General features: G+C 45.5%; 2 protein-coding genes across 2 annotated transcripts in view; one reads left to right on the top strand and one right to left on the bottom strand.

The window, feature by feature from the left end:
• Positions 1 to 1,692, top strand: RASD1 (ras related dexamethasone induced 1). Its single transcript, XM_003791030.3, has 2 exons — positions 1 to 396; positions 583 to 1,692. Exons 1-2 carry the CDS (start codon positions 111 to 113, stop codon positions 1,146 to 1,148), a joined length of 852 nt encoding a protein of 283 aa, XP_003791078.1. The 5' UTR covers positions 1 to 110; the 3' UTR covers positions 1,149 to 1,692.
• Positions 1,693 to 2,849: 1,157 nt separating this feature from the next.
• Positions 2,850 to 12,656, bottom strand: part of MED9 (mediator complex subunit 9) — a 13,516-nt gene continuing 3,709 nt past the window's right edge. Inside the window, exon 2 of the mRNA XM_003791029.3 lies at positions 2,850 to 4,933. Within this exon, the coding sequence (XP_003791077.1) occupies positions 4,717 to 4,933 (217 nt within the window). The 3' untranslated portion in view covers positions 2,850 to 4,716. The remainder of the gene's footprint in view (positions 4,934 to 12,656) is intronic.

The raw sequence follows: 12,656 nt of genomic DNA, 5'->3' as shown, positions 1-12,656 counted from the left end.
GACCTGGCTTACCGAGAGTACAGCCGGCGCAGATCCCTCTGTCTGCTCACTCGCGCGCCCCTGTCGCACTTCTCTCGGTCCGGCGTCCACCTCCGCGACCCCTCAGCCCAATGAAACTGGCTGCGATGATCAAGAAGATGTGCCCGAGCGACTCGGAGCTGAGCATCCCGGCCAAGAACTGCTATCGCATGGTCATCCTCGGCTCGTCCAAGGTGGGCAAGACTGCCATCGTGTCGCGCTTTCTCACGGGCCGCTTCGAGGACGCCTACACGCCCACCATCGAGGACTTCCACCGCAAGTTATACTCCATCCGCGGCGAGGTCTACCAGCTCGACATCCTGGATACGTCGGGCAACCACCCATTCCCCGCCATGCGGCGCCTCTCCATCCTCACAGGTGAGCGGGGTGGGAGAACGAGCCCTACTGTTGTGGGGGTGGGGGCGGGAGTTTTGCACTTGGCGCCTGGAGAGACCCGCGCTGTCCACGGGGCAGCTGGCGCCCCGGCGGCCCCAGAGTCAACCCGGCTTGTCCGCTAGGCAGCCTCCCTCCCTCACTCCTTTTTTGCTCCCTGTGCCCCTGCAGGAGACGTTTTCATTCTGGTGTTTAGCCTGGACAACCGCGACTCCTTCGAGGAGGTGCAGAGACTCAAGCAGCAGATCTTCGACACTAAGTCTTGCCTCCAGAACAAAACCAAGGAGAACGTGGACGTGCCCCTGGTCATTTGCGGCAATAAGGGTGACCGGGACTTCTACCGCGAGGTAGAGCAGCGCGAGATCGAGCAGCTGGTGGGCGATGACCCCCAGCGCTGCGCGTACTTTGAGATCTCGGCTAAGAAGAACAGCAGCCTGGAACAGATGTTCCGCGCGCTCTTCGCTATGGCCAAGCTGCCAAGCGAGATGAGCCCCGACCTGCACCGCAAGGTCTCAGTGCAGTACTGCGACGTGCTGCACAAGAAGACGCTGCGGAACAAGAAGCTGCTGCGGGCTGGCAGCAGCTGCGGTGGCGGGGGCGGCGACCTGGGGGACGCCTTTGGCATCGTGGCGCCCTTCGCGCGCAGGCCCAGCGTGCACAGCGACCTCATGTACATCCGTGAGAAGGCCCGGGGTGGCTCCCAAGCCAAGGACAAGGAGCGCTGCGTCATCAGTTAGGAGTCTCTGCCGCGCTGGCGACAAAGTCTGAGGACCCTTTTTGTTTAAAAGTCAAGTCCGTCCGCCAGCCCTGTGTGTCCCGGTCCGCGCGGCGAGCGCACGTGTACTGGCGTCTTCCCTCCCAGCGACCCGGGGAAGCGCCACCGAATGGAGAAGGGACGGTCATCTGCTCTGGAAGGAAAGAGAACTGGCTAGGACTGGGTCTCCTCCCCATCCCCCCATCGGTGCCCGCCACCCCCCGCGACTAGAGGGGCAAAGGCCCAGCAAAGCGTGGACTTGTTTCTCGCGAAAACCTAAGCATGAGAGTGGGGAGGGACGCCATGGAGTCAATCAGTCACGGCCAAGCTTCAAGAAACTGTCCTGCTCGAGGGTCAGGACAGCTGGGCATTATCTCATCTGTGATTCCAGGTTGCCATGATAGCTGGCAAAGCTCCTACCCTCCGAGAACTAAAGGGGGTGTGGGTCAAATCAGCCAAGTGACTTGTTTACATGTGTGTGAGTGAAATTGCATAAAGGGAAACAAAACATAAAACTTGCACTTTAATAGTAGTTCTGGTGTCAACATGGACATGAACAAAATCTTTTCCAGGTGTTTATACTGTGTGTGTGAGGTCTTTAAAGTTGTTATTGTGGGTTTTTTAAAATAAAATAATTTAAAATGGAAAACTGGTTTTTGTGTTTCGCAATGGCTGAGGAGGGAGGAGGCTGGGTTTCTGCTTCTGTGGAATTAGAATTCACCTTCCCTGGAACAGGAAAATAACCCTGGCAGCCTGAAAATAGCTCTAGTCATCACAGGAAAAATGGCTGGGGAGACGCTCCAGGTGCAGACCAAGTCCTCCTATTCCGGGTAGGCTTGCTGGATCTCAGGGTACTCCCTAAAGCTGAAATCTTTCTGGCCATCAACCTGTTTAGTTTTCTTTAGGTCAATTCACATGGGGCCTTATTTTCTGAAAGGACATTCTCATTTCCCCATTAGTATAAGGGCCATTGGAACTGTGCCTGGACATTTTTTCACTAGACTCAGGGTGGGCCTGGGCTACAGAAAGATGTCACTCAGGCCCTGCTTTCACAATTAGGGAAATGGAGCTTGAGTTGCCACATTTCACTGTCTGGAGATGCTGAAATCCCATCCCCATGGCCTTTGCCTCCATCCCCCACCCCCAGCCTCAGGCAGTGCTCTAAGTGAGCTCCAGTGCCCTCTTTACCTTGTTGTCTCCCTCAGTGAGTGGGACCAGCTTTACCTGCCACTAGTAATGGCAAACTTGGGCAGGCCATACACATCAGGCCCTAAATTCTCCATGGAGGAACACAGAGAACACTGTCTGCATGGGTTGCTGTGGGGGTTGTGATGTTTGAAAATTAGTGAAAGTAGAAAGCAGCACAGTGCCTGGCAAGCAGTAATCCAAACTATTGGTGGCTCTGAGTGGGTGATCAGCCCTGTGAAAGACATTCAATGCTGGGAAGGAATTTCAACTTTGTTTAGTGAGGGCAACTCCCTTCAGGACTGAACTTCCTTAAATTTCCAAAAGGCATGCACACCATCAGCACACAGCCCAAAGGGGCTGACCACAGGCAGGCACAAGGATGAGCCATTTGGCATCTGCCCTTGGGGACAGATGCCATTCCTTCATTGCTGGTGTCGCTGGTATGTGTACTGGGGTGGAGGAAAGTAAGGAGCAGAAGCTCCCTTCTGTGCCTGAGCAAGGAGAGGAACATTTTCCTCTCTTTGACCTGAGAGCCATCCTGCTATGAATTTCTCAGTACAAAAACCATGGCATCCAGAGAGCAGAGCGTGGAAGTTCTTTTAATTATACAAGATTAAAATTGTATAATTTTTTACAACTGAAAAATGTCACAATTCAAAACACTGGAACACATGGAAAGTCCTCTCTCTCTCTGCCTCTGTGAGGAAGCTTTCTCCATTTTAGCCTAGCACTGCAGAAAGACCTTGATGGTCTTGTATTTTTATGTGCTTTGTGTTTCATGGTATTTGGGCAGAGCCTTAAAACTGGCTCATTCACTACTCTGAAATTTCATGAAAATAACTGATTCAGTTAAATAACAATCCCAAGATAGAACTGGTCTAAAAGGTGACTACCCACTTAAATTCAGAGTCTGCTTTTCTGCCCAAAGCCACTGAAATCTTATCTCCTTCACACATACCCCTTCCTAATAGGACAGTCTCTTTCTGACAGGTGGCTGCAGATCACCACCACTGGAACTCTGCTAAAAACATCTCTAACTAATACTCCTGCCAATGAGGTCAGTTGGCAGGCAGCTGCTAAGCCTCTGAACTGGTCAGCACAGGTTATGTGCTCCTTTCTAGACCCAAACAATATTCAGTTACTTCTCACCTTAAGAGGCAAGGGAAGAACTGCTCTAATCTCAATTTGACAGTCAAGGGGACAGCACACAAATAAAATGTCCTATCTAGAAGAAATCAGAAAAGCTGGAAGATCCACAAAAAAAAAATAATAAAATAAAATAAAATTAAATTAAAAAAAAAAAGAAAAGCTGGGAGAGAACAAGGGCAGTTTATAAACACTGAAGAGCTAGAACTTGTCTGGGCAACTTCTAGGCCTACTTCACCCTGTGGAGGGACCATTCTGAACTGTCACTTAGAGGGGCCTTTTCTCTAAACAAAAAGTGCATCATGAACCCTTTACAGTGCAGTAAATGTTGCTGACTCTGACGCAAGAAGGCCAGAGGGTGGAATACTTTTTTAAATCAGTTCAATGTGAAACTAAAATGACAGAAGAGGGAAGAGCTATTCACTGGAAAACTGGCTTGAACCTGCACAGAAAGACAGCACTTCACCAAATCCAGAAAGCGTTGTGGATATGAAGTGGTTTGGCCATTCTTGGGCACTAATCAAAGGTGAGAGGAGATGAAAGGAGCAGGAGCTGAATATAAGGAGAACCTGGAGGAGGTAGGGAACCTGGCAGGGCTCTGGGCTGATACTTCCCATGGATACAGCTCAATTCACTAGCTAAAACATAAATCAAACTCTTTCAAGAGAAAAAGCTCCCCCTGACTTTTCAAAACAATGTTCATTCTCTCACAGCCTTCTTTTACCATATGAAATGCACGCCATATGAGTGCAGGCCTAATTCATTCAGTGAAGTCTATGCAAATGTTTCATGAAACTGCAGTTAACAGGAACAATATGTACCTGGTACACTCTGAGCATAAAGGGGGTGGGAGGAGAGTAAGAGAAGGAAGCTGCAAGCTGCCTCCTTTCCCACTGTGCTCTTCAGCTCTGCCAGTGGGGCCACACACACAACAGAGGCCCCTCCCCAGAGGCAGGGCAGAGTCCTCCACACTTCCCCAGCCTCCAGGAACATTCTGACTGCCACCAGTAGGGACTTAAGCTGTCAAGCATCTAGACACAAGGGAGCCCCAAAAGAGCCTAGTTTGCTGGCTCCCTGAAGTCCATGCTGACCAAGCAGTCTAGCGGCTCTGAGGTTCACAGCTGGAGTCCAAAGGAACCATACTCCAAGGGAGTGCTGGGGTGGGGAGATGTTTGCCACTTCTTTCTTTCTTAGGCATTCCTGAAGTCAGCCTCACTCTACTCCTTGGGGATTTCAAACATGCAGAGACTCTTGTACTTTTGCAGAAGTTCATTCTTGGTCCTGACTTGTTCCCGGAGGCTGTGCAGCAGCAGCTGCTGCTGCTCAGGGCTCAAGTGGATGCCAGGCATGGTGCTAATGAGCTTTCGCATCTCCTGGAACTTGGATTTGAGGGCATTCAGGTCCTGGTGGATGTCTGGGCTGTCTTTGTCCATGCTGCAAGGGGCAGAAGGCAATCATTAGCATTCACGCTGGGATCCACAACTCATCTCCCTACTATACCCCCCAGAACCAGCCATCACTCCCACAGTATCTTTTAGAATGCTGTGTTTGATATACCTGACCCCGACTAGGCTATGCACAGAAGGCAGGGACCACTTCCTTCATAGGCGACTATAACCCAAGAGAACCACCCGAGTGCCAGGCACACTTGCACAGGAAAGGACACCGAAACTCTGTTCTTTAGTACAATCAACTGTCATTCCATAAAGGTGGGAACTGTCTGCCTTGTCATAGACGTCCCTCTATCCCTGGCCCAGTGCACTGGACACTGCAGGCACTGAAGATATATTAGTTCAAAGAATGTTTGGCAATTGCATTCATAAATGTGTGCTGAATAAATGAACAAACCAATGCCAACATTAGGTGACACACGCCAAATAAAACTTGCTGAAATACTACATTTTGTCTAATTTGAGCTATTTCCAGGCCAAACAGGAGACTTAAAACTAGCAAGAGATAGATAATTTTAGCTGATGTTTTGATGGTTACTTGAGCCTGTTAACATAGACTAATTTCCACAGAACTGTTCACAAATTTTAAATTAGTTACAAGCTATTGAAAAGTATTCAGTAGGTACAGACTCTCTCCCACCATACTCAAGTCAACTCCTTGCCTTCAGATCAAGCACATTTTCAAAGCAGATCATTCACTTCATCTCACAGCTATTATTAGCTGAGTAGAGATCCATGCTCCCTCCTCACTACCAAATTAAAAACAAGAACAAAAACCCTCACCCAAGATTAAGGAAATAGCTCTGAGTTGCTTAAGTGGATGAACTTTTGAAAATAAGCAGCTGAGACTATAAAAGCCAATTCAGTAAGCTGTTCTAAAAGTAGCCATTGAGGTGTAAGGGGTAAAAAACTGTCAATGATCACTTATTTTGTTAATAAATGTTCATCCCTGGTGGGGAGTTTCAACACAGATAATGCTAATTGACATTTAGTTTTCATCACTTATCTGCTTCCGCAGACAGAACACCCATCTCCCTGGAGATCCATCAGTTACATCTCCCACCCAGCAGACCTGACTGCCACCAGCACCTGCTTGCTGTTTATCAACTTCCCTAAAGTCAGAGGGAAGATCCGGACAGCCAACCAAACATTTCTTGTTGTCATTTGATGCTCTTAACTTAGAGATATAATTAACGATATACCTTACCTCAGTTTCTAGGGAGGAATAATTGGTATTCATGAGAAATGAAAATATTTGAAGGGAAGCAAATAAGGAACATCTCTTATTTTAGTTCTTTTCAGTTCAGCCCTGATCCACAAATGTGGACAGAAACCATCTGGACTTTTGGAATCATCATACCTAGACAGCATGCATGATAACATTCTTATGAAGTTAAGTCCCTAGGAGGTTTTAAAATTATAGTTTTAAGAAAATGGATTCATATCCTTTGAAAAGGTACAGTAAAAGCAAAATATACAAAAAACAGAAATTTGGAAGAAAGTTAGATAATCTAGTTCTTGAAGCAAACATAACACGGCCCCAAAGAAAAGTTAGTTACGACTATAAAAGTGGGCCACAGGGGCGGGCACCTGTGGCTCAAAGGAGTAGGGTGCCAGCCCCATATGCCAGGGGTGGCAGGTTCAAACCCAGCCCCAGCCACAAACTGCAAAAAAAAAAAAAAAAAAAGTGGGCCATATTTAAAATGCTCATTTCTGAAAACTCTCACATCTCTAGGGTTGCCCATTCTTCACCTGGTGAACTTTCTGGAAAGGAGATGAGCTTCATATAATAAAAAAGGAGCATTTGAAAAGTTGCCTAGAGGGGAGCTGAGCTGAAAGGGGGCCTTGCAGCCCACAGGGAGGCCCCTGTGCAAGCTCTTCAACCACCCCAGCTGGTTGAGGTAAACAGAACTCCTGGAGTGAGGAAAACACGCTCTTCAGAACACACTATTTGAAACAAGGCGGCACCTGTGAAGCCAGAATGACTGAAATATTCAATCCAAAAGAAAAGGGACAAACCCAAATACTTAGTGAATAAAGGCAGAGGGCTCTAAATGGGCCTGGCTTTGTGTTCAATGTTAGTCATCAGCCAATTTTAGAAGGAAGAAAAAAAAGGTGACTAGGTCAAGGATGAAAATTGTACAAACAAGGCAATGTCTACACACTTTTGGCACACCTACCCTGCTTTTGGACAAACACACTACTGCTAGGGGCGATCCTCAGAGCACCCTTCACTTGGATGACAGACATTTGTATCTGTGTCACCAGATTCATGGGCAAACTACACAGGGTTTAGGTGAGTGGGTCTGAGAATCATGCCCCAGTTTTCTTTATTTTTCCCATTTCTTTCTCCTCAAAACTTCTGACCCCCTTGCCTCACGTCCCACTCTGTCTAGCTGACCCAGCCGTCCCCTCTGCCCCTAGTTTCTCCTCCCATTGCACTAAATCCAGTGGCTCTCGTCTCTCCAAAAAAATTTTTTTAAATGATAGGTGTTTGAAGAAAAAAATTCAGATGACAAGACACTCAAGGATAGGAAAAGTCCCTTTAATTCCATGTTCTAGAGATAAAACCTCCACTAATATGTGGTGTATACTGTTTCAGACTGCTTTGAAATATACAGTTACATACAAATACAGTTTTGTTACTTAACAGAAATGCAACTATACCCACTTGGGATTTCTTTCCATGTTAATACATATATGATTATACAGCTGAATTATTTGGCTGTTCATGGGTATTTGGAATGTTTGCCATTTATGAGAATGACAAGGAACATTTTATACATAGGTATCTGTATGCACTTATGCAAATATTTTGGCAAGGTAATTCTCCAGAAGTGGGAATTTTGGGTCAAATGTTATGTATATTTACATTTTTGACAGATAACACCAAAACATCAACCAAAAACCCTGCACTGACATACATTCCATGTGACCACTGGCAACACTGGCTATTACTTATCTATTAGCTATCTGTACATCTCTGTTTCAGTTCTGCCCTGACCTGAGAGGCCTTTGGGAAAGAGGCTTTGAAACTCATACCCTTGCTTCCATCTGCTCTCAGGGACATGTGAAGGACATTCTTTTTAGGGAATAGTGACAAAAGGTTCTCTACTAAAGGGAGTTTGAAAAGTCATGGCCTAGGACCATTCATGTACTCTCACCTCTGGAGGCTGAGAACATTTCCCTAGCCACTCCTCAGTCCTGAATTTCAGCTCCCTCCTTCCCAGTCACCAAGTAGCTTCTCCCTAGAGTCTGGGGAGGTGGCAAATGTCCAGAGTAGACTCACTGGCTGCCTCTGACATGCTAGACGGCTGTCCTCCCAGACTTACTCCTGTATGTCTCCTATTCTCCCAACCACCAGTCCTGCCAACTCTATCTACCTCCTCCAGACCTCTCTTATCCACGCACTGCCACCCCACCACTGCACTGCCTTTCTGTGGAAACAGATTTTCCTTTCTTCCTAAACCTTCTGCCCCACCTGTCTTCAGAAACCCAAGTCTGAGCAGGTCATTATGCTGCTTTAAAATCCCAGAAGGCTCCCACCCCCAGACACCACCTTCCAGTACCACCAATTGCCTCTAGCCTTCCCAAGTAGACAGGTGTAAATCCTCCCTGTGTAAATTTCTCAGGCTCCCTGAGGAACTGCAGACTAAGATGAGGCCGGCCTTCAGGGCCTGCCTGGTGGGGTCCAGCAGGAGCTTGGCAAGTTACGTGGAGCAAAAGGAAAGGCAGAGGCAGGGGAGTGAAGAAGCCACTGAGCAGTCCTAGAATGTGTCTTCCACAATCTTTGACATGCCCCTCCCGTGGGCACCATCCTTTTCCCTGGGACGTAGCAGAGGAGGAAGAAAGTTAAGGACAGAGAGTTGCAGTACCATGTGCAGACCACCCCTAGGAGTTGACATGGGTTCTTTGCAGGCCACATCCTGCACAACCCGGAACAGGCCTCAGCTGGTGTGGAGGGCCGGGCAGATGAAAATAGACACTTATGTGGGAAGCAGCCAGCTGATAACACCCTGTTCCCATGAAAGTGATCTTGTTGACCTACCGCAACATGCTGACTCTTTGAAGCAGCCTGGACAATCTCAAAGGGTACAGGATAGCATGGTGTGCTCAGCAGTCAGCTGCCTCTGTGGTGGCAAGGAGGGCTCATCTCTGCCTACCTAGTGCCCCAAGGCAACTGAAGAATTGAAACATTTAATTTAAAAAATGTTTTCAAAGTACCCATACTGACAGAATATTCTATGTGGGCCAAAACCATCAAGCAGGGCCACCACATTTAGAATGCCTAGGCTGGGACACTCAGTTCCAGCCTCAGGTTAGATTCACTAAGTTTGAAGGAATAAAATGATAGCTTTTCCTAGTCTAGCAGAGCTCATTTCATTTCTCCTTTAGTACATACGTACTTTTATAATGTAGCTTCTACATACACCAAGAAAGGTCTCAAAGAGTTATGGTTTGTATTTCTGATAGGCATAAAAATGAGATTTTTCTTTTCCCTTTCCTCACTCTTTAAAAATAACAAATGTGTAGCCTTAATCATTCACCCACGGGAAAGACATGAGGAGAGAAGAAATGGGCTCCAACTCCAAGCGGTGCTGTCCTTGCTGGGGCTCTCTGATAAGACATGGCCCTGGAGCCCAGGGGAGGCTCTGGCTCTCTATGCTGCACTTCCGTGGACATTCCTGGCAGAGGGCTGGTGGGCCCACCAGCCTGGAAGACTTCACCCACCCAAAGGAACTGCCACTAGGTTCTTCTCTAGGCTTTGTGTTAGATGGGTCAGGCAGGGAATTTGAACGTTGTCTGCAGAGATCCTTGAATGGAGGGTTAAAAGTTTGGGCTCAATTTGGGAAGAACGGGGGGCAGAGGAAAATTAATCTGATAACATGCACAGGATAAATTAGAGAGAGGAAATTATGAAGGCAAAGAGGCTGAATAAGTAGTGATTATAAAAAGTTAGGCTAGAAGACTTGGCCAGTGAGTGGTATCAACAGACTTAGAAATAAAGAAATAGATTAAAGACAAGATATTCCACTAACTAAAAGCAACATGAAGACAACTAGGCTTAAAAGATAATGAAATTTATCATGAAGATACAAGAACTAAAATAGTTTGGCACTGGAGAAGAATAGAGAGTCTGGAAGCACATACATGGGAATTCAGTGTATGAAAAAGGCAGCAACTCAAGCAGGGCACACAGTGAAGATTCAATAAAAACAGAAGTGGGAAGATGTGATTAACTAGGGGAAAAGCTAGTACCCCCTACTCTTTTCACCAAAGTAAATTCCACAAACATCAAAGAATTAAAAAGTAAAAAATGGAACCACAAAAGTCCTAGGAAAAAGGGCTCAATATCTATCATTTTAGAGTGGGAAGCCCTTTCTAAGTAGGACAAAACTCAGAAGCTATAAAGGAAAAACTTAATTTGATTGTGCAATTACATGATTCTGAATGAGTAAAACAATATCATGACCATGAAGAATGAGGAAAGAAAGCCACAACTTGTATTTATAACACATTTGACATACAAAGACACCATTTCCTCACTGTATGACAAGCTCATAAAAAGAATGACCTAAAAGAAAATTGGACATTCTATAGGGAAAAAATACAAATGACACATCAAATTGCATATGAACAGATGTTTTACTCAATGGACTAAAAGGCACAGATCAATTTATCTTCTGACCTATCAGACTAGCCAAAGTTAAAAGTTTAATAGTGATTGCAAAAATATGGGGAAAGACACATGTTGGTGAAAGTATAAATTGGTGCATTCTTTCTGAATTTGCTAATAGTGATCAAATTTTTATTTTTTTATTTTTGAGACAGGAGCCTCAAGCTGTCCCCCTGGGTAGAGTGCTGTGGCAATACAGCTCACAGCAACCTCCAACTCCTGGTCTCAAGTGAGTCTCCTGCCTCTGCCTCCCAAGTAGCTGTGACCACAGGTGCCCGCCACAACGCCTGGCTATTTTTTGGTTGTAGCTGTCATTGTTGTTTGGCAGGCCTGGGCTGGATTCGAACCCACCACCTTGGGTGTACGTGGCTGGCGCCTTAGCCACTTGAGCCACAGGCACCGAGCCAGTGATCAAAATTTTAAATTCACATATCCTACTGCTAGAAATGTATCCTTCCAAGACTCCCAAGAGTTCACCAAGACAGCACTGACCGCAACAGCAAAATGTCCTTGAACAGGGAACTGTTTAGGTAAGTGACAGCACATTCAGAAGGTGGACTATTACGCAGTTTGGGGTCAAGGGAGGGAGCTGGGAGGAACGGAGGGAGAGGCTCACTTTGTGTTTTATATTTATGGATACTCTTGGAATCCATCTACAACTCTTTTTTTTACATATTCTGGGTAGCAGATTTATGGGTCATTTTAGGTTAATAGATTTTTTCAGGTTAATTTAAACAGTCTAGCCTACAGGACTTAATTTTGGAGAAGCTGAAAAGATACAGTGCTCTAAATTTAGCAACAGCTATCAAAATAAGAGATACATGCACCCTCTGCTCTAACAATTCCACTGCTAAGGGTTTACCTCATTATAAACTTACTCAAAGACAAGGATGCTTACTCCAGCACTGCTGGTAAAAGCAAAAATTAGAAAAACACCCAATAGTCCATAAACAAACTAGTTACATAAATTATGTGCATCCACAAGAGGCAATTCTCTGCAGCTGTCTTAATGAGATCTTTATATGTAGTATAGAAAGGTGTCTGAAATAGACTAAGCAGTAAAAAAAGCAAAGTATAGCGTGATGTCATTTGTGTAATTTTTTTGTATTTCATTTTTAAAATTTACATTTATATAATTTTGTGCAAAGACATGCATATCTTATTCCTGGAAGGAAACTAAAGAAAGTATTAACAGCAGCTACTAATGGTGAGCAAACTTGGGGAAAGAATCCTCTTTTCTTTTTTTCTTTTTCTTTTCTTTCAGTAGTAGGCTTTTATTTTTAATATCTATTATACCATGAATTCATAGGGAAAAGGTTCCAGTAGCTCAGGGAGGTGCCTTGCCATTGAATGTGATAAAGCCTTGTATGACTATTATGCCATGAATTCATGGGGAACAGGTTTTAGCACCTTCTATTACTGTTAGATGGGGGTCTCTTGGTTTTCCTGTGTGCTATGCTGTACACCTATTATGCCATGAATTCATGGGGAATAAGTAGGTTCTAGCACCTAATATCATGTTTCCATTGGTTCTCTGGGTTCTCCTGTGTGCTATGCTGTACACCTATTATGCCATGAATTCATGGGGAATAAGTAGGTTCTAGCACCTAATATCATGTTTCCATTGGTTCTCTGGGTTCTCCTGTGTGCTATGCTGTATGCCTATCATGCCATGAATTCACAGGGAATGGGTTCCAGGGGCTCAGGCTCCTTTCTGTTGGTTCTCACAAAGTGAGCTTCTCCGAAGTGAGCTTCAGGCTGGAGCTTCAGCTGAAACCAGGTACCTTTCTCTTTAGCTTTCTTCTTTTTTCTTTCACACATTTTAGGAAGCTATCTTGGCTCTTACACTGCTTAATATGCTCAATATGAACATTAAGCCTCTTGGCAAGAATCTTGCTCGTTTGTTTACAACAATCCCAACAGCATGCTGGATAACACTGTAGACTCTTCCATTTTTGCCATGATAACATTTGTATGGCATGCCTTTTTGAACAGTACCCATTCCCTTGATGTCTGTAATATCACCTTT

The sequence above is a fragment of the Otolemur garnettii genome, unplaced genomic scaffold (genome assembly GCF_000181295.1).
Source record: "Otolemur garnettii isolate 467f Iridium unplaced genomic scaffold, OtoGar3 scaffold00046, whole genome shotgun sequence".
Classification (NCBI taxonomy): domain Eukaryota; kingdom Metazoa; phylum Chordata; class Mammalia; order Primates; family Galagidae; genus Otolemur; species Otolemur garnettii.
Note: the sequence above shows the minus strand (reverse complement) of the source record. Positions and strands in the feature narration are given on the sequence as shown.